The 27,276-nt window shown below is 44.7% G+C and overlaps 2 protein-coding genes and 1 long non-coding RNA gene across 3 annotated transcripts; 1 reads left to right on the top strand and 2 right to left on the bottom strand.

Moving 5' to 3' along the window:
• Positions 1-169: 169 nt before the first annotated feature.
• Positions 170-16,627, bottom strand: npdc1a (neural proliferation, differentiation and control, 1a). The gene is made up of 9 exons (XM_040197229.2): positions 15,818-16,627; positions 7,693-7,842; positions 2,683-2,793; positions 2,276-2,494; positions 2,024-2,090; positions 1,764-1,854; positions 1,545-1,624; positions 1,301-1,400; positions 170-1,208 (listed from the first exon to the last, which is right to left on the bottom strand). The coding sequence occupies exons 1-9, from the start codon at positions 15,933-15,935 to the stop codon at positions 1,140-1,142; spliced, it is 1,005 nt and encodes a 334-aa protein (XP_040053163.2). The 5' UTR covers positions 15,936-16,627; the 3' UTR covers positions 170-1,139.
• On the top strand, positions 15,589-17,658 carry LOC144388219 (uncharacterized). Its single transcript, XR_013452515.1, has 2 exons — positions 15,589-15,694; positions 15,764-17,658. It is a non-coding gene; the product is annotated as an uncharacterized LOC144388219 (long non-coding RNA).
• LOC120831641 (ER degradation-enhancing alpha-mannosidase-like protein 3) lies at positions 17,426-27,068 on the bottom strand. Its single transcript, XM_040197228.2, has 20 exons — positions 25,996-27,068; positions 25,804-25,849; positions 25,590-25,690; positions 25,206-25,245; positions 24,937-25,049; positions 24,560-24,713; positions 24,156-24,290; positions 23,849-23,954; positions 23,619-23,716; positions 23,336-23,461; positions 23,172-23,255; positions 22,598-22,681; positions 22,279-22,403; positions 21,926-22,091; positions 21,487-21,644; positions 20,814-20,931; positions 20,120-20,293; positions 19,840-20,005; positions 19,534-19,725; positions 17,426-19,445 (listed from the first exon to the last, which is right to left on the bottom strand). Exons 1-20 carry the CDS (start codon positions 26,088-26,090, stop codon positions 19,168-19,170), a joined length of 2,559 nt encoding a protein of 852 aa, XP_040053162.2. The 5' UTR covers positions 26,091-27,068; the 3' UTR covers positions 17,426-19,167.
• Between the last annotated feature and the right edge of the window lie 208 nt (positions 27,069-27,276).

Below are 27,276 nucleotides of genomic sequence, written 5' to 3'. Positions count from 1 at the left end.
TCTTTGTATTTCTGTCAACCTCGGAAAATGACGGTTGAGAACCAGCATCTCCTTCCCTCTGTGCATGTGGTTCTTGTTACTATCACAAATAAAGCAATTAGTTGTGATTGCTTTTTATTTATATATATTTTATTTTTTGGGGGGTGTATACCAAGCAAAGGAAACAAAGTAATTTCCACATGTGGTAAAAATTTTAATTCCAATCCTTGGTCTGCATGTACAAATATCTATAAAAGTGAACACATTCACTCTTTGTATGTACATTTTGCAGCAAGAAGTTAACCTGGGCCCGACGAGAAGATAGCGAGGAAAGAGCGACAATACAACAGAGTGATATTTACCACCTACGCATCCATCAGTATAGTCCGTCACCAAAACTTCATTCAAGTGCTCCGAAGTCGCTTTTACTGTACGTTCCTCCTTCAGCAACAAGATGCATACATACAGGAGGCCGAATAGTTCAGCAAAGCATTAATCAAACACAGTAAGTCAAACCATGCAAACAGACGTCATCAAGTACTTCATTTTCATATATATATATATATATTTATATTCTATAATCTTAAAATCTTTATGTGCAGCCTTTATGACAATGAATAAAATCGGCAACACCAACAGTAACAACCTTGTGTTGTGTTAGGGAGTTTTTACAGAGGTATCGCAGAGATTTGATCTGTCAGGAATGTGGTTTAGACGGTAGCTATGCATGACAAAACAAGGAGAGGGCACCTGTTTTTCTGCTTATGTATGTGTGTGTGTGTGTGTGTGTGTGTGTCTGTCTCGGTGTGTTGTAGACGTCTGCTGTTGGATCACATTCTTTGGAAATAGCTGCAGAAATGAAGGAAAGTAACAAACGGTGGAGGGAAAAATCTCAACTCAGAGACGAAATCCGGGACGACTCTGATAACATTGGGTCAGAAATAAATTAACAAGGAGCCCAACATACATCTGTAGTGATAAATGCCATTATGGGGGCAGATATAGTAGAGGGGCAACAAGAAAACAATCTTCTTTATTTTATTTTTTTTATCACCTCTGCCAGTATCCTCCATTTCTATTTGCATGCAATGTGAGATCAAGTGGTTTCCTCCAGAGAAGTGGCTTGTATACCTGTGTGTAAATATGTGTGTGAGAGGTGTTCAAGAATTCCCCTGATAATGCAAAGTGGAGTCGTCAAACAGCGGGTTCTTCACTTCCATCTCTCCGGTCTGTAAAAGGGAGGAGAGAAAATCCACTTTGAGTCACATACAATCATGGGAGCTGATTATTCTGAGCTTAAGTGCATCTGCGTGTTCCCCACCGGCGCGAGTCCGGGACACTCGTACACCGTGAAGTCTCCGCCCACTTCCTCCTCGTCGGACGTGACCTCGGAGTCGAGGACCTTCTGCTCGGGTTTGTTACTGAAGGAGGGAAAGAAGAGACGCTGGCGTTGAGGCAAGCGAGGTCGGAGGAAGTGGTTGAACATTTTCACTCTGCATTTAGGACATGAGAGGCGGGGAAAAGTGGAAAGGGAGGGTCTGTCGGCGAAAAAAAAAACAACTTACTTTCCCATCGAGAGCATCTGCTGTTTTTGATGTTGGTAGTGATACATTTGAGCGCTTTGAGCCAAAGTGTTGTCCCCCACCTGAGGAGACGACAGAAGGAGGAAACGTGGATGACACTTCTGTGCACGGTCACATGTTGTGGTTACTACATAAGAAGAAGCGAGAGTTGTAACCAAAGCAAGCTCGAACAATTGGGTGAGGGAAAGGCGGCGCGCTTACAGATGGCGCGTTGGCTGCGGTAGCGGGTACGCCGGCCCCTTTGAAAGCAGGGTAGTCCACCTTCTGAGCCAAACGGGAGTTTCTCTGCAACCTGTGCGTGGGGGGCGAGGTGGGATCATGAATCAAAATCGTGAGTCGAAATAACCGACATCAAGTGGATTTGACTGAGAAATTCATTCAACCTGAGATTACTCGACAGCAGAGAGATCAACTCCAGCTTTCCGTTACGTTACTTTCGAATTCAGGTCTTCTGTACTTACTTGACGTAACAGACAGTTGCCAGGATCACGGCCGCAGTGCCGACCACCACGCACAGCGAAATCACAACTGCAGGTTTTCACGGAACACAGAGGGAAACAAAAAGGGAGCAGTGATGGAGGGGCCTCCTTTTTCTTGTATGTGATAAATATAATCATTTCTTAGCCCATTTGCTCATTACAGTTGGACGTAAAAGCAATAAACACACTGGGATGAATAGAAGTTAAAGTGGAACATCGGGCTTTCAGACTCACCGACGATGATGTTGTCACTTTTGGATGTCGGCACAGCTATGGGTCCAATTCGGCCCAGAACGCCAGGGGCCCCGGGCCGGGGGGCTGGCGTGTTGGGAGGGCCGGAGACGGCGGGGGCTGAAGTGGTGGTGTTGAGGGTCTCAGTCAAGAGACGTGCCTGGTTTGTCTGTTTGGGTTCGGAGGCACCCGTCTCGCTTTTATCTGCAGCTGCCGCGGCCACTGGAGACGGTAGAGAAAACACAAGCGAGAATTAAGGGGCAACCTGAGGGGAAATGTCAATATCTGATGCAGGTGAACGTCAAGTAAAGGACACGTGGGGATGATGTTACATCCTCTTTATTTTAAAGAAAACGTACTAGAAGAACCTAAAAGTATATCCTACACATCTGAAAGCAAAACCGTCTTACCAGGGTGTTTGGTTCGCTTTGGTGGTTTGATCTCTGTCACTTCCTGTTTTTCAATGACGGAGTGAATGTAATCGATCTCTTCATCCACGTCCGGGTAGAACGCCACTTTACCTGCAGACAGGATTTAAAGTTAAGTATTTAACTTCAACGTGAATCAACTCAGTGAATCAACAAAATGAATTAAATGAGAATGATTTGTCTCAGCGGTGTATCTCAAAATATGTGCTTTTTCCATCGCAGCCAATCACACGACTAACTATTAGGCATGAGAAAGGGGAGGCCGAGGGCCCGTGCGCATGCTCAGGCCACACATCCATGCGGTTTCCAGGACCTCGCCTCTGAAGTGACGAACAGGGAGTGTGCCCATGTGGGTTGTTTGTTTGTGGACTGATAAAAAAAGAAAAAAGGAGACAATACTAAACTGTTGTTAACAGCCCTTGAGGCCAGACAGTGAGCCGCATTCCTGCAGTACGGCCGAGGTGTCCAGGGCGACCGGGGCCGACGGGGTGTGTGTGTGTGTGTGTGTGTGTGTGTGTGTGTGGCCGGGGGGAGGAAGCACCGCAGGGGGGCCACGAGCACTCAGCCAAACTTTGTCCTCACCGGCTCTCAGTTGCTACATTCACAATAGATCCCGTCGCTCACTGCTAATGGTGGCGATCAAAGTGCCATTTCCCTTCGTAAAAAAAAAAAAAAGGGGGTTACTCTGCAATATATCAAATACCAAAAATCAGAGGCATTTGCCAGCAAAGCTGCAGAGTCAGAAATCCACGTGAAAAGGAGGGAAACGGAAATAATGGCGCGAAAAAAAAAAGGAGAAGTTGCTTGCATCACTTGCTGAAGAGGATGAGCCGGCCGGCATCGTTTGCCTCTAACAGTTGTTTTGATTTACGTTGAAACCAGTACAGACAAATAAATGATCAACTCAAGATAAATATACCTAAAAACAAAACTGCCGTGGTCCATTTAAACGCCACCTTTACTACATTAATGATTACGTAGCCACTTGGGCTCCAGAAGGCCGGCCATCTGGCTCCGCTAGTATGTATGATATGACATGCCAGCACTTTCACTGTCTGCTTTGTTATTTTCTTACCCCCCTCCACTAATGGCCATTTAGTGCACTCCATGGCAGGTGTCAGTGGAGGAGGGACGCACCATCTGCACTTTGCAGGTGGTTGAGAGCTCCAACTGTGCAGGATAACATTTTAGAGATAAAAAAACGTGTGGTGTGGATTTCTTTTACATGTGCAGCGAGATGGTTACAAACGGATGAGTAGTATTTAGTATTTTGAAAATACTCGTTCAAAGTTGATAATTTGTCTGCATGTGTGTGGTTTGTCACACACTGACTAAGCACGCACCGACCTCTTTGTGTAAGAGTTTTGTCGCCGGCTTGATAATGACCCATAACCTCTGGAGAGGCACCCGGGGGGCTGTCGGGTACAACAAACAAACAATAAACAGCTCAACAGGGATTGAGGATCGCACACATCTGTCCTGTTCTATTTTCCCTTTTAAAAAGCAGTCACCTTTCCTCCACCCCCAAACCACACACACATGAACACACACACACACACACACACACTTCCTGCCGCCTTGTCCTCGTTCAAAATCTCGAAATCAGACGGATTTCTCAGATCCTGACACTTTTGGTCGGTATTTGTGTGTTTGATCTACACAAGCTTCACAAAGACTTCAACAAAAGTACATTTTAAAATCTGGATTGCAAGTTGTGAGTGTCCCAGTCACAATGAGCAGGTCCCTCTGTCCAAAGATAATTGATTTATAATCAGTGTCCTGCTGCCTTCTAGTGGTGCATTTAATGTATGACATGCACACGAGGAAGAGACGCAGCCAGAGACTTCAGGTCTGATTTAAAGCTCCTGAATACAGTTCAAACAGAAACTCGTACTAAAGAGTTAGTGCTTTGGATGAGGGAGCGGCGCACAGTTAAAAAGTAATTTTGCCCATGAAATCTGAAGCAGTCGCCTCCTTCCACCTGCTATAAAAATGTCTCAGATCACTGCAGAGCTATTTTGGTGAGAAGAGGAACTCTGCTACATGTTCTTCAGTATACAGTCCTGCCTGTCTCTCATGAATCGGTGGAAAAAACATTTCTCTCTTTTTTGTTTACTTTTTCTGTTCTGTCAGAACTCTAGTTGGCCAATATCAGCTCGTAAACATGCCGTGACCTCTTACTCTCAACAATACGTTAAAAAAAACCAAGGGACAATGTTGAAAATATGAAATACATTTATTCATTCATATAGAATATTTTTCAAGTAATCGGAAAAAATGAGGAAAGAAGCGTTTCCCGCATGTTTTTTTGGAGACTATGGTGGGTGGACCTGCGATCCTGTAGGGGGGGCACCCTGAAAAAAAAAGTTCAATGCATCTATCTAGTGCACTTTGACAGGAAGATTAAGACCTATGAAGAAGTTACTGCACTACATCTGCAAAGAGAGAGTCCGCCAGTACATCACATGAGAAGTGTAATATAATATATATATATATATATATATATAAATATATATAATATTGGGTTTATTATGAAACCAGCCTGATTCAAAGTATACTACGGCGAGCCGCCAGTCTAGTTAATTCATGGAAAATTGAGAAGTGTTAGCAAGAACATACTACATTTCAACATGTTAGTATGACGTCAAAACGTGTGACTGGTTACAATCCCCAAAAATGTCACGTTGAAGTGATACTGTACTATATAAAACAATCATTTCACAGGTTAGAAGCAGTGTGGGTTGCTACCAATTCCCTCGATCACTCAAGTGTAAATGTTTATTCCATTTTTAACATCGGTTACAACTGCAGTTTGGCTCTCCATCAGTTTAGTGATCTAACTTCTCGTTACTAAAGTGATGCAGGATATTCATGCTCTTTGTAACTCAGCCCCTAAAGTAGTTGTTTGAATGCCTTTATTTTTACAGGTTTGTGAATTGCTCTATTGTATATTATATAAAGTAAATAAATAGAAATATGCATGCACAAAAAGAGACAGCCCTGCCTTTGGTACATACACAATTTAATTGCACGTGAAGAAAAGAAAACAATCTGCACACTTTGTGCGGCTGCTGAACAAAGGACACGGCTTCCACGCTGCATGTTTACCAATGGCAGCTCACGCCTTCATGTCAAATACACACAGGTCCTACTTTCAATAAAAAGTGCTACCGGCGCCTCAACCATCTCAATCCCCTGTGCTCATTCAACCTCCGAGTTCTTTTATAACATGTTGACCTTTTAGACCGCATACAAACCAAACTGACAAAAGGGTACAAGGCGACAGACATTAAACCAGAAGCACTGAAATAGACATTTTTAATATAAGATATAAGACATGTAATTGGAGAGGAAGCCTTAGTTTACTTTATTCTGAAAGATGTGTTGTTACTGCAATGACTGCAAAGGGCTTAAAGGGAGAAAAGCACCACAACGTTATTATTATCCTACCATTTCTTTAACAATCAATCAATTGGTTGATTTAATTCAAATATCAAAGAAAGATAAATGCCGAGAAAAGGCCAATGCATATTTGTGAAGATCATGACGTCAAAGGGCATATATGTAATGTCTGGTGACTTGACCACGTAAAAATGTCTAATGGACAAAAAATGTCCATCGAGACCCCGTACGACCGATCCAGCCGCGGCCTCCAGCTTCTACAGCCAGAAAGAGGACAAGCAGGAGGAAAGTGACCAGGTCCTAATAAGAGAGACACCACTGTGGTTCCCGCCCTCTTGTCCGTACGTCAGATGATGTATTCCTGCGTGGCTCTCGAGACACGTTGCTTTAAGAAAAAAAGTGCTCTGTGATATTACTGAGATTATTCTGTCGAACAGTAGAAACGCTGAAAAGGTTGCAAGGCCAGTGAGTCAGCTTGATGACACAATGTGTTTTTCTACATCAAAGCTGTAAATCGAATTAGAACAAATGGGCCCATTTTCTGACGCAACTCCTGAGGTGTGATTTGCAGTGTGTGACGCCGGCAAACAAACCTGCACATTCTGTCGGGTTTTATAGTGAAATGAGTGATTTCTCACTACGTACACAGTAGTGTGGAGTGGGCCTCCCGTGCGCCTCGCTGTGTTCTGTGGTCTTTCAGGGGTTTTATGTAACCACCAGGGAGCTTAGCCGAGGCTTATGATGTGCTGGATTCACCACGCAAACAAAAGCATCACACATGAGTCACAATTCAAAGTCAAAGTAACGGATCAGGTTTTATCATCGTAAAAAACAACAACTAGTGACTTCTGCATGACGGGACATTTCTCCCCGATGCTCATCTCCCTCTCGTGTTTGCTTCCCGCTCTGATGCCGCCGCCAATAATTTGAGCCAAGTCTGTATCCTCTCCTGACGCAGACCCATCTAAATTATTAATCCTGCAGAGAACACACACACACACACTCACATGCCCTCCAACAGACAGAAATGAGCAGTCACACACACACACACACTTCTGCTGGGGCACACAAGATGTTTCAATTTCCCTCTAATTTCTGCTGCGCCATTGTGAGCCAGCAGGGCGACGTCGGGCCACGGAGAAAACGGAAAATGAGATTTACTTCACTTCGCAGCTCGGGCGCTTTCGGTGAATGAAATTTCATTCAGTGATGGAGATGAAGGGCAGGAGAGAGCGAGAGAGACAGCGAGGGGGGAATGTCGTCTAAGTGATTAAAGCCGGCGCGGGGGCGATGCTGACGTGTGTGTGTGTGTGTTGCAGATGCAGCAGGGACCGGGGCAGATTAAAAACCACAGAGGATTAGACCGCACCATAGCTGCCAGAGATACAGATGGAGGGAGAGCGAGGACCTGGATACGAGGGAATTAGACCAGAGAGGAGCAAATTAGAGAAGATGCATGAGCTGTGTGAAAGGAGTAGACGTGGGGGAGGGTGTCCTCTCTGACTGTCAGTTTGACATATTTAACCCGAGCAAACCTGTGTGTGTGTGTGTGTGTGTGTGTGAGTGAAATGTTGAGAGTATATTTCCTACCATGCTGATGGTGCCTCTTCCTCACCACACAGCGACCTTCCTTGTTCTCCTCCAATGGCGAGAGGCAGGGGCCACATCGGGAGGAGCCAGGCCTGCAGAAGTGGCGTCCCTCTTTAGCACAATCTATATGGAGAGGGCACTTACTGCCAGCTGGTGGGTGGGGGGAGAGAACAGAACACTTTCATCAGTATCACAACAACCAAAATGTGATACAGGAAATTGTGCTTTTAATGAGGCAGTTAAGTAGAATTCTTTGTGTGCTACAAAAAGACTCAATAAGAGCAGCATCAAACAGACGCTCTCGTTAGTGAATGTGTCTTCTGCTCCATTGCGAGATGAAACATCTGCCCTCAAATAGAGCCTCTACTTATGTCAGATTTGTATTACAGCATTAACCAGAGTTTTTGGAAATCTTTCAGCAAGGGAAAGGTTTGCCAGATTGGACAACAGCGTTTTCACAGTAAGAAATGTACATTTATAATTTCCTGCATTACGTAACGCGCAGACTCCACCCGATTGATTGACGAGCGGAGTCAGGTTAAACCAAAGCAAAGAGCGCCAGAGAGCTGCACTCCCAAGGATCACAATCCGATTAGACAAACAGACAACGCACAAACACACACACACACACACACACACAAACAGCTCGGGATGCACACTCAGGGAGAAGTGGGTCGCTGATCCACGGCTGGGGGGGGATCGGTAGCAGAGGGCAGGAGGAGCACCGGGGTGCAGAGCGGATAATGAGCCCCGGCAGAGCGGCCGAGAGGCCCGACGGCGCGTTGTGCGTTTGTACTGACGCGACAGACGGGAGGCCGCGTGTGGAGGAAAGACGCTATTCTGGGAGTGGGGGGATAATGGGTCTCATAAGGTCAGGGCTGTTGGAGTCTGAAGAGGTGACGGAACAGTTTAAAAAAAAAAAAAAAAATTAAAAAAAGGAGGAGTTTGGCCTGTTCGTTCACCTCTTCGTAAACGGGATCATCACCACCTGTGCAATGAGGCTTTGGTGAATCAGTTCAGTGTACATATTGGTTTCGTCTTTCTGCACCAGATTTGTTTCCCCCCCACTTGCTACATAAGAGAATGACAACACATGCCAGGAAATGGCCGATGGGAATATCTCAATGACCTCCATGGCAACACGGCCCGCGACATCAGGGAAGGCGCGATTCGGATGCAGACGGGGATGGCAGCAGAGAAGAAGAGCAGATAGACTTGCTTTTTGCATTTTTCTACACATAAATATACTTAGACATGCATTCATCCATCCATCAATACATTCATCTAACGAATGTCTTTGTCTGAATTAAAACAGATCCTTGGTATTCCCAGGTTTAACCGTTACTGCGATTTGCAAACGTTCCTTGCAGCAGCTTGACGGCGCACTGAAAAGGGAAAGCGTACGAACTAAAAAAATAAATAACATCTCGAATGAGCCAATCCGTTTAAAATAACCTCCCGAGAACGACCTCACATCACAGACCGAGAGCGACACAAACCCGAGGACACACACACATTGAACGCTCGGCCTGCACACCGCAACAACACCAAGGGGGGTGGGGGGGTGGGGGGGGGGTTGAGGCACGCGCGCACACGCGTCCGCGTCTCCTCGTGGTTTGACCTCGGGGAGTGACGCACGTGGAATAGGAGACGCTTTGTCTTTGCCTTCGTGTCAAAAGACACGGGAAGGAGCAGGAGGACGAGGACGCTTGTGTAACATCTGGAGCCGACGGCTTCTCTCGCTGCCACGGAGGCATCAGGCCCCCCGGGGGGACACTTCCAGCTCGGCCACTTCTGTGCGTATTCAAGGCCCCACCCGCACGTCCCCGGGGGGGGGGCCAACGTACGCCGCGTCCTAGTGAGTGTGACGATGTCACGTGCCGAGCCGCCTCATCGCTCCCTCCACTAATTGTCCCCCCCGGCTTCTCTTTTTACATGTCACGTGGCTTCCTTTTAATTTCCCTCCAGGTATCCGTTTCATGTGTTCTTAGTGATTTTTGTTACAAACCCTCATGTCCTAGAAGACATTAATGTCACCGGAAAATAGATCTTCGTCGCGGGCCGATGGGAGGCTTGGTCTTAATCTGTCAAAATATCAATAAATCCGGTTTTTCTTCCACTTTCTGTAAGCTACCGTTGACACAAACTCAAGCAAACTCTGATTTGTTCTAAAGATGCCACCCAACAACCTTTTCATTCACTGAATCACTCCGGCGACGGAGCGCCATGCTGTTGTTTCCTGAAACATGTTGCCCACCCATCACGTCTCCCTCCCTCTCATCCTCCTCCGCACAGCCTCGCCCCAAATTATTCCACCGGCTATCATTCTTTAATATGATTTTACGACCCTTTGATCCGACCGTCTTGAGGATCAAGGGCCGCCCCCCCGGATCAGGTGCGGATGGAGGGACTCGCGTCAGAGATCAAGCAGCTCATCCCCGTGTAAAGCTGCGTGACCTCGCCGCAATGTGAGGAAGAAACAGCGCGGAACACATGTGTCACACACAGGTGGCCTGGAAAGTGTCTGCAGTGAAGCCACAGACACACAAACACCTCGGTATCACAGGCGAGCTGCGGCGTTGTGGCGACAACGTCAAGAGACAAGGATCGCACTTCACGTACGGCCAAACCATTCGCTGCGTATCATCGTGCACAAAAAAAAGACTATTTATAAATCAGAGGAAGAGGAAACGGGCATTAAATCCCTGTGTTGTGAAAGCGAGAAGGAAACGTCGTTATTACAATGAAGCATCTCGGCACCCGTCGACAGAACTTCATCCGTTATTCATCACGGCGGATGTTAAGGTGGCGGAACCCACAGCAGTCACATGAGTGCAGATAATTATTCCGCACACACACACACACACGCACGCACGCAGCCGCCATGCGTACACAAAGCACACACAAAAACAGACTCTCTGCGTGTTTCATTAGGAATGTGTGAGGCTTGGTAACAGTGAGGAAAGAGGGGGAGAAAAAAAACAAGCCAGTGGGAAGAGAAGGAGACAGCCGTCCCTCGGCAACAGTTGCATGAAAACATTTTGTTCTAACTTCAGTCCGTTATATGAAATGTCCCCTCAAGCAAAGAACCAAATAGACGTTAGTGGAGTTACATCAATGCAATTGATGGTGCTGTTAGTAGTTCTATAAGTACGCCTGCCTCCTTTTGTGTGCATCTAGGTAAAGATGTTGTTTTGAGGACTAAATGTCAACAAATATGGATCGAAGCAGAAAATATGTTAGATACATGTTGTGAATTTGGGAAATTATACTTCCATTTTCGTTACAATACAAAATCAAGCCTACGCTGCCTAATATTTCTATTAATTATTGATTATAATTAAAATAGTGCAGCCAAATTTAATCTGAAACTGCAGAAATGTTCATAGAAATAATAAATAATAAATATTAGATGCAAAAAGGCCTCTGGCAAAATTGTAAATGATTATTCAGTTTCAAACTAGAACTCGCACAAGTGGATGCAATTATTATTATTACCAAAGCATGAATGCATCATGGCTCTGTATTTGAAACACAACTGGATCTGTAAAGAGGCTCGTCATGGTAATCATATGACAAAGCAGCTCATGCATCTGCATGCAGCAGCATAACAAAAGGAAACACGCAAGTGAATGTCAAGCCGAGCCTCCCGCTCGGCGCTGTCGCTCATTAGAAAGCTCATCAGGGAGGCCGATAAATACAAAACAGGAGACGGACGGCGAGCTGGAGATGGAAAAGATGCGTTAGCTCGTTCGGCATCGGTAAAGACAGGGGAGGTAACTCGGGGACGCAGGAAGTTTCATTTGGAGCAAATGAAAAGTGACTTTCTTCACCATCTGCTGCTGCAGGCTGAGAGGCAAACAGAGGCCTGCCAACACACACACACACACACACACACACACACACACAAAGATACACACTCACGACACCATCAACGTGTGCTCCTTCAAGCTGTCCTACAGCCACAATACAACAACATATCACACAACCATGTGTATGCGTGTGTGACTGTGAGGGCGCTTTAGAGAGGGAAAAGGGGAAATGGGTCGGCAGGGAGGGTCATAAACTCCCATTGTGTGCTTATCCTGACCTGATAGCAGACAGGATGCAAGACAAACACTCCAAATCAAGTGGAAACATTTAGGAGCTCCTGCGTGGAGCTCCTCACCGGATGTATTACCACGCCGTTTATTTCCACATGGATAAAAGGTGTGTGCGCGTGCTCAAGTGTGGCTTTTTGTTTTGTGTAAATATGCTGCTGTGCTCACTCCAAAAAAATGACGGAAGCCAACATTTGCCCAGCAGATTGTTTTCGAGCGTTTTGTTTTAATAGGCGTCAGTCGGGACAAGGGCTGTTTGTCAGGATTAGGCAATATGACAATATGCTCTGTAAAATGGGAAACAATACAAAATTGTCGTACTGTGATATTCTGCCATACTGATTATACAGCGTTAGATCTTTCTTGGCGCTTTGCTGAACGCCATCTACCGCCTTCATAGGGTGGAAATATGCCATTTGTTGGTTATTGCTCGGTCAGCTGCATAAAAACGCTGCGACATCTTCACTTCTCAGAAAACTGCGTCAGAAAGCCGAGAGCCAACTCCGAATGACTTGATGCGTGGAAACTGTTTGCCTTATCAGTTTCGGTGCGAGCGTAGGTGTTGTGTTCCCACAGTAATCGGGTTCAGTGGCTCCTGCATGTCACATTTCTTCGTCACGCTCCGTGTAAAATGGGGCATGACTAAGCACCTGTCCAACACGCAGACGCGTCGCAGTGCCGGGGGAAGAGGTCAGGAGGTGAAAAGGAAATGAATGAAAACTGAAGAATTCCAGATTGTAGAAGGCGGAAAAAGATCATTTCTCTCTTGCCTTATCTGCTCGCCCTCCTCCTCCCGTTTGTCATTTTTCTTTTGTGTTGCAGCGACTAATGTCACGCCGCACAATGACGTGTCCAAATCATGACACACCAGACAACTACTGTGTCATTAACGTTAGCGTGGGGAAGAGAAGGCCCCCCTCTCCACCCCCACCGAGCAGAACAAACGCTTAATGGAATTAGACAACAGCAGCATGTTGGTCAAAGCGTCCTACATGACTCGTTTGTTGTTTTCCCCTCGCGGTCATCGTGTTTGTTTGGCTGTGGGTGGTCCAGTCGTTTCAACAATAATCAGATTGACTAACGCAAAAGAAAAAAGCCCAAATCAATCAGGACCAAATGGCTCGCAATTGACTTAAGTTTAGTTCTTCGGTGGCAAACCTGTTGCCTTCTTTTAACGGGAGGGTTTCTGGGTATCAGAAAGAGATCGAGGCTGCATTTCGTGGTGAGGATGTGGGTGCACCCGCACAGGAAAAAGCAGCTGACATAGTAAATGATCTCATTTTCTGACTAAATCGGAAAAATCTAATCAAGGTTGATCGCAGGCGTGGGTCGAAGGAAAGACACATCGGCCCCAGCGACAATTAAGGCTGCGGGAGGTCGTGAGGCTAAATGAGAACGGAGCGTTTTGTTCCAGGCGACTCGCGCCGGCTGCGGCGGTATCACATGTCCTGGAGCGCTCTGTAAGTTGATTAATCGTGACCCTCTCATTTCCCGGGAGGGGCCTGGTCAGCCGGCCGAGTGAAGGTCGGTTGGAGATAGAAGGAAAGTCGGGGACCAGAGGAGGAGAGCGGGGGGGGTTGAAGCAGGGAAGCCTCGGTCGACCGCTTGCACTTTACAGACAGTCGAGATAACAAAAGACCACAATTGGGAAGATCGATCGTGTCGTTTTTTGACAATTGCACTACGATGGTTACCAGCGTACAATCGCAGGGCCGCTCATCCGTCCTCTCGCTGAAGGTTGCTGCTAATGTCACATCCCCTCACAGGCCACAAACCACAGCCATTAGAAAGCACCTTCTGACTTTAAACGGCTTCTGAAATCTTCCCGAAATGACTTCCACGAGGCTTCAAGCATAGATGCCGTCTGACAAATACAAATTGTGGCGTAGAAGTTTCCTGGTGTTTGTGGCGCTCTGTGATCGCTTGTCACTTCCCTTGACTTTTCAACGCTCTCAATCCCTTTCCTACAGAGTCAGCAGATGACTAATTATGCTGCAGGGAAACAAAAAGGTGATTGAAAAACCCTGCGGCTACCGGCTCGGTGTGTGAGACACGGAAGATATTAATCGTTAAAGATTAATCCGGGTGGAAGGAAAGGCCAGAGGCAGCGGGTCTCTGAATAATCATCACGCCAGCTCGATGCGCCCTCGGTGAATGACAACCCCGGCATTTAGACGTGGCAGCGCAACAATGATCGGGATGAATTGGAATATTGAGAGCCGACGGAACGCTAACATGAGAGCAGCAGGAACATTCACGAGTGAAAAGGGGAATACTCTGCTGTTATAATGGCAGACAGTGAGCCTGGATTACACAACAGATTCTGTACGTTAGGGAAAAGGATTGTGTATCCTGACAAGCAGACTGGACACAATTTATGTAATCAACTGGGTTTATGGAGATTTTGGACAACTTCAATCCCAAGAACCCAATGTTCCGCGTGAAAAGCTTTGCTTTAAACATGACGATGTGTCGATGTTTGCTGAATCAACCTGATTAATATGCATTTCATGCTGTTGTCACACCATCCAGCAAAATCACCCTGAAACCCGAGTGCCCGTTCAAACCGAATGGCTCCGCAGAACCCTTCAATATATTCAACCATATGTAAAGCACCGCTTACTTAAAAAATGCCTGCAGAGTACATAAGACTTTAATAGAAAAAAAGCACGTGCAGCTGCATTGTGCAACGTGCCGGAGTGAAAAAATGTGTTTTCTCAACTCAACAAAGTCAAGCAATAGGCCAAAATACTGACACCAACGCCTAATATACTGGTTTGTTCTTTGTTAAACAAGAGATTGGGGAGAACATTGTCTGTCTCCATCTCACAAAACAGTATTTTATTTTTACACTGGAAAACTTCTCAATGTCACCAAACTATCTCCCCCTCCAAAGATTTGTTTTTCAGCACTGGCGAGGAGAAATTATGATATTTGAAATGGTTCGATTTCAATGAAATGCATAGTTGTTGTTTTTTTTAAATCGACAGGCTTCAATTATTTACTCAGCAGAAGAAAAACAACACTGACACTGCAACACCTCCTCTGTGTCGTGCACGAAAACTACACTCCCCTGTGGCATCACGCACTGCCTTCTGTTGGCTGGAGTGGACCCCCGCGGCTCCATGGATTCATGTGTTTGGTGGGAAATAAAGTGCATGAATTCACACAAGTCTGTGACCAGATCAAGTGTGTGTGTCCTCTGATAAAGGATAAAGATTACATGTGAAAACCCAGCTGTCGGTTCTCCCAAATGGTTTCTGTGTTAACAGCTCAGAGGCGGATTATCCCCCCCAGCAGTCGTCACTGTGTGGGAGACCCATTACACACAGACACACAACTCCCTCAAATAAGTCTCCAATATCTAAATTGGTGTTCAAACCAGTTTCTGGATTAACCAGTTACTCAAAGTATTAACAGGTTGTCGTGCATGTTGCACACATTTGCTCCCCGTTTTTTCTGATGTTAAGCAAATTGTTGTTGTTTTTTTGTGGCTGTTGCTCGGATTAAATAAAACAGCAGGCTTTTGGTTTTTAAAGTGCATTTAGGTAGATGTGTTATACATTAATGAGCTAATCAAAGCAATACAATACAATAAAGAATGAAAACAGCAGCTCCACGTCACAGAAAAACAATATTCTATTTCCCACACGTTGTATTCAATGTATTATTGAATGGAAGCTACTTATTTACGTCCTGGCTGGATTCATTTAATATCAACAAAATATGTGAGCACACAAGGAAACGCATTGAGTAACATAACAAGGAAGGGAATTGTGTGTTTTTTCTCACCCATGTCCTTTCTTTGTGCTCATACAGGTGACGTTTGGTGTACATCTAAGATGTGCTGTCTAACGTCCATCTAAACGGAACCACTTCAACGGTTAAAGATGGAAAAACAGGTAAAGAACCACGTGTTTTCTCTCAAATAAATAAATAATTATTTTTTTTAAAGGACCTTCGTTTGACAGGTTGATTGTGTGTCGCGGGCCTCGCGTGGGAGCCGCGTGTCCGTGCGTATTTACCGGGAGGGCTGCCGCGGACGGCGACGCCACTGAGGAGGACCGCGGCGAGCAGCAGCAGCAGCGAGGCCCGGCGCAGGCGCCCGTTCTGCGGGCTGGAGAGCAGCGGAGGCGGCGGCATCCTTGGGGTCTTCTAGGTGACGGCGAACCGCTGACGGCGACGGCGTTTCTTGTCATTCCCCCATCGCTCCTGTCTTCTGTTTGTATGTTCTTTGCGGGGTTTTTTTGCCTTGGTCTTGCTTGCTTTTTTTTTGTGTGCAAAGTAGACCACACACCGCGACTGGCAACGGGAGAATGAACGCGACGCAGTCTGTGACACACTGCGCACTGTAATCCGCGGCAGTGCTAAAGATAGCGGAGCTTCAAGCAGCAGGAGGAGGAGGAGGGGAGCTCGTATCTGCGTGCGTGTGTTTGACGTGTTGCCTTCAAGGTCTCCTAGTAAACTCCAACATAAAAACACATGTTTGGCCTAACGGAGGAAGACTTGTGTTTTACAGGTTATTATTAACATTGTATTGTTATTCTGACAATCCTCTAACAACCCGGTCAATTCCATTACCTTCTTTCTACTCACAACATGACATTTCCGTGAAAACGGAATAGCAATCAATGTAATCATGGACAATATTATATTGATTATTGATTTTGAACTTCAGCCTTTGACATATTTACCTTATTATTTGTTTCTGATAGCGTGAAGACATATACAAATAATAGACAAAATGCTACTGCAAATGCTCACGATCAAAATACTACTGTTTCCCACAGCACCTGAAGGCAGCAAGTTACTGAGCAAATACGTGTAGGAAGGTACGTTAGACCGGTTATTATATATTTGGTTACATAGTTTACACACCGATAGATTTTGCTGATAAAAAGGGATAATCTTATTTACATGCTGTTGACTATACACGTTATCAACCAATTTTTTATTTAATTCTATTAAACAATGTATTATTTAACAACAAATATTTGCTAATAATAACCTGATGAAGATATTGGCTTCCGGAAGTGGTTTGTTGATTTATGACTATATATTTGTTTATCTCAAACAGTTAACTGCCAGCTAGTGATAGTTTGTTTGCATCGTGCTGAAATATCTCAACAATGGTTGAAAATCAGTGACTAGGGCATAAAAGGAATATATCAATGTATCAACACTGAATATTAATATTAATAATAAATGAATAGTGTAAACTCAGAACTGTTTGTATAGTTCCTTGATCCAAAATGTGCAAATCATTGGTCCCTGTCAGCTCACCATTGTCATTGTCAATGACGTCAATTTAAACGTCATAGCGTCTCGTGATTGAGCTGTTCCGAGGTTCTGTTCTGTTTGTCACAAGAGCTTTCAAAATCTCATCTTCTCCTGACAAAACAAAAGGGAAAGAAGATACACATCCCAAGTATTTACCTATACAGAACCTGCTAGCTCAAGCACAGGGGCATTTGGTTTTTTGGAATGTAATGTAAAAAAGCTGAACTGAATGACATATTTCCTAAGAAAATGGCATTCAGTTATATAGTAGGACCTTTTTCTCGATATATTCAAGATAGATTTTTTGGATAGAGGAAATCTACAATGCAGGAAAACATAAGTAAAAACCTGGATAGATGTGATATCAGATGTATTGACAGGTCTGCACTGGCTCAGTTGGAAAATAGAGAAGATGTGAAACGGAAACTGGAGCCACCTCATGCATTATTTTTGGCACTTTCCTCCAGCCACTGACTTACAGAAAAACCTACAGCTGAAAATTAAATAGCATGGCAAACTAGATATTGTTTAAAAAAAAAAAAGAAACCCATAATTATTTTCTCTGCAGCAACTGGAACAGTCCTGAGGCATGATGGCTTAACAGAACAAGAAGAGAAAATGCTGGATTAAGACATAGAATGAACTCAGCAGCATCAAAAACATAAAAGAACATACACTGGCATAAAAAGGTGTTTTCCCCACATAAACATAAGCTTCACATATACTTTCCACAGAAAATAATTAGTGACAAAGTGAGAATGAAGGGAATATGAGCTGATAAGAGCTCTGCATATTATGCAATGGATATATGAAGTAATTCCTAATAATATATGGTTCAGTTTGTGTCGAGTGAGACAACTGATGCCATCATGCTCTGAAAACAATGCACAGGATTAAAAAAAGGCCTTTCCAGTTTGACTGTTGCCATTTCAGTTAATGAAAAAAAAAAACATTGTTAGCACTCCAGTAATCTCAACGGATGACTCACTAAATACTAGAATGTCGTTTTTTGGTTTTCAAACGATCCTTGCAGAGTCCATATAGGTGGCTACAAACATTGCGTCAGTGCACAATGTAAAACAGTTGATGAATCACTTATTGCATAAACACACAAACTGACAGACGATCATCGTACCCGTGACTCAAAGTGCAAAGCAGTCTGGGACTGCAGACCAACCAGTGACGCTGCATCCGTAACTAAAGCCTTGCATGACGACTTCACGTGCAATTTCTTTACAATGGTTTAAGATGGCGTGATATATTACATTTGAGGAATGAATAAAAAGTGTTTTACCGTCTGAAAAATGCAGACTTGATTTCCTAAAATCCACGATTGGTTGATGACTTTTGGGGGAAAAAAATAGAGAAAAGGAAAGGTTTTATCAGCAATGTGTACACACACACACTGCAGAACAACCCCTAACATTTCATCAAAGGGGTCATTCTAGCAGACTGCATTCACTCTTGAATTTCCCTGAACATGTTTACTCCTACAGAAGAAAAGAAACGTTCCAAATTGGCCCCCAGCTAATCTCCATCTTCTAACATTATATTATCGAGAGGCTACAATGGCCAACGCAACCTACTGGCCAGGCAACATTCTAAAAACATACTGCCTTGCATAAAAACCTAGCAGACTACATGTTTGCCTCTTTTTATGTCCTCCTCTAATGTGAGCTCTTATTTTTTTATTCTAGTCTGTGATCTGTTCTCGTCATCACAAACACTCGTTTGTGCCGAGCGATACTTCAGGCTGGGTGGGGGCGCCACCAGCCAAGCCATCTCACCCTACAGCTTTTGGCCTTTAACTACCTAGTTTAGTCTCTTGACGTGCCTTGTTGCCGTAATGTCAGTAAAAGCATCATCATCACGGTACGGCATTCACGGTCCAGTAAATGCAGTTTCATCTTTAGCTCAAGTCAAGAAGTGAATGTGGCCATCACGCTGCTCTCCTCTCCTCTGTCGGGTGTAAACATGCAGGCGGGGTCAGGTAGGGCTCCACGTAGGCAGTGATGGGCTCTGAGGTGCACGCCGTTAGGAAAACTGATGACAAATCAGTGTCAGGGAATCGTGAGCGCGTCGGGGTGAGCGGTGGTCAAGGGCTCGCGTCTGGTCCACGGTCAGAGTTTGCCGATTGAGAGGAATCTGCTGAACACTGTTTAGATTGGTCCGACGCCTTTGAGCCGAACTGGCCCTGCTGTGGTTTTTGGGGACCTCCCGGCTCTTCTTCTTCCTCCTCCTCCTCCTTCAGAAACAGCTCCTGGTTTTCCAAGACAAACTCCAAGGTGGGCCCTCTGGCCGGTCCGTCCTCCAGCTCTCCCTCCTCTGCCAGACGGAGTTTGATATTCATGCCGACGGGTTTTTCTGTCTTATCTGGACAAAACAGAGAGGAATTACAATATATTAAAACATTGCCTTATCCTTCGGCCCTCCTCCTCCTGCTGCTGATGCCGCCACTCACCGTGCCCCAGCTGCCTCTCCTTGGGCAGCAACAGCACGTCCACGTTGTGATGTTCCTCCAGAGCCGCCGTGAGCACGGCGCCCTCGCGGCTGAACAGGAAGACTAAAGGCAGGGTGATGTCTTCAGTGGAGTCGCCATCTCCGACCATCTGGAAGAGGGGAGTATCCTGGCTGTTACTTCCCTCGCGGTGATCTGAGAAAGAGAATGATTTAGTTTCCGGCCTTCATTCTCTCATATAAATATTGAGCTTTAAGGTGGATTTAAAAGGGGAAAAAGTGGGTTTTCAGTCCCTCTTCCCATCTTCACCTATGAAGATGACTCCTATGGCCCCTGCTTGCTGCAGCCAACGGGCCTTTACAACAAACATGCATTCACCGCGCAGCGCCAGAGCGATATGCCCCTTGAGGTCCACTGCACCGTCTATTGGCTCACACGCAGTGTAGGGAGACGCCTTCACAATGCTGCCCTTCACCTGCGGAACAAGTGAGAGTCAATCATAACATTCTTATATTTAGTCATTTTATTTTCTATAAAAGCTACAGGACTTGTTGGGAGCTCGGATGTTATGGTCACATTGGAGGCTCACCCCGTGCTCCTGCTTGGTGAGGTCCAACCCAAACTTGGCAGGTCCCGCTGTGAGGACGGTCCTCCCCAGGAACGGGGGGGATATGAGCTGAACAACATGAGGCATCACTTCATCCTCCTCCGCGGTGTGGCTCACCTCCGCCACGAGCTTTACCCGGTACACTCCTTTATGCTCCTTCAAGTCATGTTTAAAAAAACAACTTAAAATTCAATCTCTTCCCATGAAGTGAAGTGACATGTTTGAGTTAAGAAAAGGAAGTTCTGTGACAATGTAATGGTGTAGCTAGTGCAATATTTATAATGGAAAACCTGCAGAAATTAGGAAAACGGTATAGTATGAATGTGTGATTGAATATCCCCCCACTGTGGACACATTAGATACTTAGGTAAACACGAGGCGTAGCAGAGGATTTCTAATAAGATGATGAACTAATGTATTAAACAAGTTGATTAAAGCAGTTTACAACCTTTGTACATCCATGATGCTTAACGTTGTCTTATTTGCATATAATAAAAAAGAAGACTTCAAAAGCTGTTTGTTTTAAAGTGTCAAAAAAGGGACAACATGTTCTGTTTTCGGAGGTAGTTGGGTCAATGTTGTGCCCGAGTACCAAACCAGTAACTTGCCTCAAGTTTTGGAGGCCTGGACAGGCAGAACATAATGTCATGAGGTGGGTACAAAGGAAGTAAAATACCTTCAGACTTCCGCTGTGTCCTGCAAAAACCTCATTCAGCGGGGTGAGGGAGATACCCATGCTTTTCAAGAACTCCACAGGCTCCATCCCGTTATCGTGGAGCGGCAGTTCAATTTCCCTGTAAAGCACAAACACGCTAAAGTTAAAGCTCAAAAGTAATCAAGGCTGGAGATCCCCTAGAGACCACTCCCACCCTTAACTTGACCTTCTCTTTGGTCTCAACCCCACTTGTAAAGTTTAATGACTACTGTACATGTTGACGAGTGATGTGATGTAATTGCATTGCCTAAATCTATCCACAGACAGACGGAAGTAGAAGCACCCAGGAAGTCCCCTAAGTGGTTTCTGCCACCGTGGGTGTCTAGTACCACATTTTACAACGATGACACAAGTGGAGAAAAATAGAGTTTGTACTTATTTTTAGCCAATAATTAGTAACCGCCTGTTTCAAGAAATGTAAAAGTGTAAAAATGTAAGTTATTTATGTATACATCATTTTCTTTGTTTTTAGAGAAAACATTTAAAGTGTGTTGCAACCACAGACCTTACCTCGGGCTTCAAACCCGAAACCCATTCACAGGAAACCAAAAACAGAAGTGCAACCGTGCTCACTCGTTTCGGGGCGTTAAAAGTCTTCCGTGCAGCACTCTGTAGCGGCTGTTTATCAACACACCTGACAGGTAAGGGGTGGAAGGCTCGTCCCACCCCGGTGAGGTACTTGTAGCTGTCCCGTATGGTTTTGGCGAACGAGGGGTTGTTGGGAAACAACGTCTCCATGCTTGGGCAGGTGTGTGTGAACAGATCTTCTTCTTTAGAAACAGGAACAGTCTCCTGAAGCACATAAAAAAAAAATTCAAAACAGTTATACATACAACGCTTTCAGCTCACATAGTGAAATGTAAATGCACATTACTAAAAAAAGGGGAAAGGACAATATGCCATGTGATGCAACAACAAACAGTACAAACGACAGCGGTAGATGCTGAAATATTCATACTGATGAACTTGTGTCGTCAACTACGCAGTCATTTTGTAAACAGTTTAAAAAATGCAGATTAAAAATGACAAAGTAATGTTCACCAACATGTTGGTGATAAAGTGAGAACTCTCACCGTATTGTTGCCCCAACAGGGCGGCTGGGTGGTGGAGAGCGACACGGGGAGGAGGTGAGCCTCCGTTGTGAAGATGTAGTCGTCGATGTCGATGGGCAGCTGACTCTTATCCGTAAACAGCAGGTACAGGTATTTGAACATCTCAGCCAGAAAGAAGGAGTCCATCCTACACACACACACACACACACACACGCACACACACACACACACACATACACGTTGATAAGAGATATTTGGAGTCTCCTCCACAGTTATTTCATCACCAGAAAGGTTTTGCCATCCCACACGTTCTGAGGCGTCTTATCCAGATGAAACATGACAGTGTAGAAACGCGTGTAACAGCATTTGTGTACCTGTCTTCATGCGTCCCGGTGCGGACATCTTGCACAGCGGCAAACCCGCAAGGCACCCTGGCGTAAGCGTTGAGCTTTTCCACAATGGACTGTCCCACTCTGAGGTAGTAAGGGTCGCCGGTGGCCTGCAGAAGTCAAAATAGAATCTCGGCCACACGCCTAACAAAAATGCTTGTGTGTATTTAGTACAAGAGTGGAGTAGTTTCATCATTAGCCTACTTACTAAAGACTAACTCTTCTAATTATGAGTAATAGCATGCTGGAATAGTACTACAGGTTAAACAGTATATGCGTTTGTCTATCTGCACTGTTCCGTCACCTTGTAGAGGTAGTAGGTGCTTTCTGCAAACTCTGGTCTCAGCAGGTGTTGGCCCCAGTGAACTCTGAACTCTGTGGTGAAAGCCTGTGAGCAGATTAAGCAAAGACAGCAATAGACATTAGGGCCACCGGCTTCTTCGGGTCTACTGGGTGATTCGACGATGGAAATTCAGTGATAGAAACTAATCGTTAAACTAAACTATTTGAAGTGGTTATATATATGCTTGTATTACGAGTGTTGCAGACAGTGTTGTGATAAGAAAGAAATCTTCAAGACGCTTTCATCATCCCAATGAGCTATTTTTATTTGTCCTATTTAACTTGATGGATCTGGTAGACAGGCGGTAGCAGACATTTTCACTCGATTACTATTTGGAGCTTTCATTTGAATTTCCAGAAAACCAACAGTAATGTAATGAGTACTTTTATTGTAATACGCTGTGATGTAAACAGAGACATATGACTGTATGAAACCTCACCCACCTCAAAGGAGTGTTGGACTTGGTATATCTGGCCTTCACATGCCTACTGTGCGTCATTAAATAAACAGAAATGGCAATGATTTCTTTTTTTACCTCTGGAAGGAACTTGTGCTGTTTGGTGACTTGATAAAGCATTTCATGAGTCTCAATCGCTGGCTTTAGGTCTCCCCTCAAAACCTGCACGAACAATAAAGATCACTCGACTCCTTTCTGCAGTGTGTGATGGGAGCAAACGTGATTAATCGAGGATCCCTGACCTGTAAGCCAGGGAAGAATGCCAGGAGAGAGTCCATCCAGCTGCGCACGCTCACAGTGGGGTTGTGCATGTGTACATTGAGCAGCAGGGGAGGCTGACTGATGTACTTCATAATGGCACTGTAGTGCTGTTGAAGACAAAGGTATGGCATCATGTTGTATATTAGCAAACAATTCATAATCACAATATGAACAAACGGGCCAATTATGTTGCAGCAGCGGGACAAAAAAGCAGGTGCCAGACCCTTGGATATGGATTTCTATGCAGGGTGATGGAGGACTTACAATGTTGAACCTGTCCAGAAAAACATCATCTCCTAGAAGAATGTAGGCTTTCATCAGATATTCATAATATGAGTCGATACCAGCACCAACGCCACTCTCTGCAAACACAGAAGTGTGAAGGTTAGTAGAACACAGTAACCCAGTACTGTAGATGTCATTATGAATGATAAGCGTTCTTTATGTGGTGCATCGTGTTTTAAGCTCATCATTATCCCAAAGTGTTTCTTCACCTCTCCGGACCCATTCTTCATTATGGATATTGATGACGGTCCCCACCAAGTCACTTCCCTTCTGTCTCCTCTGCCAAAGGACATCCAGAGCCTTCCTCGCATGCTCCTATAACACAATAACGGTTATTATATTCTTCAGCTGTTCCTGGTAAAGCAATTCTTACAGGAATCCGTTATGACCAAATATCATTTCTAATAAAACGACTGCACTCATAGCGCAGTCATTTCCCAATAAGGCCTTATTGCAAAGAAATAAAGAAGAAAACGAACAAAGCCTTATCTCTAGAGAGGCGTAAGAATAGAATACCTCAAAAATAGAATCTCCCGAAAGTCGGCTGAGAGCAGCAAACTCCAGGATCATTGTTCCAGCGCACGCTGTGCAGGTGTCCGATTCTGTGCCTGTGCGTGAAAGTGGGTTTAGGACTCCGTACCGCAGATTCACCTGGAAGACCAAAAAAAAAAGAAACATTCATCTCGGCTACTTCAGGTTCTTAAAACAAACTCAGCTCAAATGATTTATTTTCATTTAGTGAAATATTATTCATCATTTCCTTTGTGGTGCACTGACTGAGAGGAACTGTTCTCTAACAATGCAGTGAGTTCAAACCCAAGGCCATCCCTGATAAGATTTGTCAGTAGACTCTCTGGTACTTTTCCACATTACACATCTAAAATAAGCCATGTGGTACTTAGCAATCGCATGAGAAATACCTTAGGGTAGGGAAGGCCACTTGTGGTGTTAAAGGCAGGCAGTAATCGATGGCCCAGCTCTTTGGCCATGTGCAGGAGCTCATCACGATACCACTGCATCCTCCCCCCGCGCTGCCGTAGCAGGTCGGCCATCACATGGGCTCCCAAAAGCCCTCTGGGAAGAATGAGAGACGGGAGAAAGGGAATATTTTCTTAAATAGAAAGGTCAAGATGGAAAAATTGTAATACCGATCACCATTAACAATACGTTGTGGTCATATGGAATAATTCTGCATTTAGTAGTTATTTATTCAGAGGTTTAGAGATGAATCTGAAAAACAGCATAAAGGTTTAAATACACGGTGCAAAAGTAAATAAATCACAGATATATTTCATACCCTAAAACTCGGATGTTGGTCTCAAACACGGACACCACAACATCGTTGTCAAGGCGTACATCTGTCATGGCCTTCCTCACTGCGTCCTCAAACTCATCAAGCTTGTTTAACACCTGCTCACACACACACACACACACACACAGATACGGACAAATAAATTTACAGTCAAAAGAAGGGAGAAAACAAACAAACACAAGTGTGACAAAATAGACCCATTAAGGAAACCTCAACAATATGCTTTTATTCCTGTAAGGAGAGGAAGAACTCACCACCAGGGTATCAAGGGTGTCAATCAGCGTGAGGGAAAACCTACAGAAAAAATGTCCGACACGTTACGAGGAGAGCCTCTGGCCCCGAACGGTGGAGCCGATCACCCACTTCTCCACTGGCCCAGTTTCATATGAATGACCCACATACTATTACAGGTCTGTTACGTATGCAGTAAACTGATATTATGTGACATTGCATGGTGCATAAATGGATTTATTCTACTGCAAGTCTGTGATTTAGTGGCTTCTTGGTGAATTAAGCAACTGTGGCGCGGCTCTAAGACCAAGACTCAAAGCACTCTCATTCGATTTTTGAAAGTATGCGTTTAACTTTCTTTCATTGGCTTGTTTGTTGTGTTGTGTGAGGAATTTAGCTGAACTTACTTCCCCAAGGAGTCATCTATGTCTCCTCTATTGGGCTCCTGGCCACGGACTCTCCCCCTGCAGCTCAGAGGCATGAGCTCATCTGCTGGATAGGCATATTTCTGCGACGCAAACAGAAAAGGTGTAATTAAAGGAGGCGTGACATTGTTTTTAAAGCTATGAGTCATTTTACAATTACTATTTTTTTAAATGTAGATCCAAGTGAACACCCTACCATGTAACTGCCGTAAGCGTGGTCAAACATTTCAATAATCTGGTCCCTGCAAAACAAGAAAAGGAAAAATATAGATCAATCAAAAGTGAAAATGGCAAATATACTTTACTTTTACGACATTGTAAATACATCCAGTAATTCACAAACACAGTTAAACAGCGTTATACTTCTCTGTCTGTAGATATTTGTTACCTGATAACAGTCTTCTCCTCTGGCGTCATGCTCTGGCTCTCTTGACATCTCGCCCAGCCAAGAAGACTGGTGATCAGTAAGGTACTCAGCAACATCCCATGGATGTGTGGATCAGATCCCAACACAGTTTATTCCCCTTCTTAACCTAAGCTTTAAATACGGACAACCAAACTCCTGTCCTTTGTCCAACGCCTGCACAAAGTCAAACAGTCCAGCAGTCACAGCTGTCCTCCTTCAATGCCCCGATCATCCTGATCCAGATATGAGTCGGCTGCAGAGTAGTGGTGGACAGACGTTACCCTGCTCCCAGCCCCATTTCCAGAGGTCCACTTTAGTTGTCCTGTGGCTGATCCAGTATTGTTACTCGCACCACATGCCCATAGTTCACTTACATCCACCGTATCCGTGTAAACAATAGAAGCAGCGAGCTGCAGCTGAACCTCGATGAACAATAGCGGTTGAGGCTACCCTGATTAGAAGAACAAACCCCGACCACGAAACGCTGGCTAATAAGAGAAATATTAGAAAATATATTTACGTAGCTTGAAATCTGAAGAAAGTGTAGCTAAAGACAGCTAGCTATAATGGTGCTAGGAGGATCCATGTTGCTAACGCTAGCCAGCTAACGTCATAACAAGTTGCTAGTTCGCCGTTAGCAATAGTCAGATAGCAAAACAGCTCAAATGCTAAATACAGAAATTTAGTAAAAAATAATTTTGTCTGAAAATATATAGTTGACTTGAACTTTAAATTGAGTTACTTGGTAGATGACACGTCGTCAACTTTCACTACCGTCGTACATAAACCAGACGTAGAAACCGGAGCGAGCTGTCAAATAACTGTCAAGCTGTTTAGCTAACCGGCTGAGCTGTGGATGAGGGTTTACTTTCCCCTGAGCTCAACGTTAAAGGAAGGCTTGATTCGCACGTAACGTTAACTGAAGTAAACGTGACTCCCCCCACAAGCAAGTGATTCAGGTCGTTGACCATATTACTTCATCTTATGCTTAGGGTTTCAGTTGTACAGGTAATGCGCATCGGGCTATCGTCCATGCAGGAAGGACGATCCCCTGTCAGGCATCGCTTAGGGCACAATAACAAAATAGCCACGTGACAGACTCACTCGTAAAGTGGGTGGAGTCAAGGGGCGTATTTCGTCTAAATCATAAATTAACTTATAGTTAGTGTAGCAGGATGACTGCTTTTCCAGTGGCTCCGCCCACTCGCAGTATTGTCCCCCTTTAATTTATTATATAAGGAGAGACCTGTAGATCTGCTCGCA

This window comes from Gasterosteus aculeatus, chromosome 14 (genome assembly GCF_964276395.1).
Source record: "Gasterosteus aculeatus chromosome 14, fGasAcu3.hap1.1, whole genome shotgun sequence".
Taxonomy (NCBI): Eukaryota; Metazoa; Chordata; class Actinopteri; order Perciformes; family Gasterosteidae; genus Gasterosteus; species Gasterosteus aculeatus.
The sequence above is the reverse complement of the archived record's forward strand: the minus strand, read 5'-3'. Positions and strand labels throughout refer to the sequence as shown.

Excerpts from the sequence above, each read along its gene's own strand:
- npdc1a (XM_040197229.2), bottom strand. The coding sequence starts at position 15,935 with ATGCCGCCGCCTCCGCTGCTCTCCAGCCCGCAGAACGGGCGCCTGCGC. Across the intron at positions 1,855-2,023 it reads GCAACTGTCTGTTACGTCAA|GTTGCAGAGAAACTCCCGTT; the intron begins GTAAGTACAGAA and ends CCCCACGCACAG. Across the intron at positions 1,401-1,544 it reads CAGATGCTCTCGATGGGAAA|TAACAAACCCGAGCAGAAGG; the intron begins GTAAGTTGTTTT and ends TCCCTCCTTCAG.
- LOC120831641 (XM_040197228.2), bottom strand. The coding sequence starts at position 26,090 with ATGTTGCTGAGTACCTTACTGATCACCAGTCTTCTTGGCTGGGCGAGA. Across the intron at positions 24,714-24,936 it reads ACCAACATCCGAGTTTTAGG|AGGGCTTTTGGGAGCCCATG; the intron begins GTATGAAATATA and ends CATTCTTCCCAG. Across the intron at positions 22,404-22,597 it reads GCACCTACTACCTCTACAAG|GCCACCGGCGACCCTTACTA; the intron begins GTGACGGAACAG and ends TGACTTCTGCAG.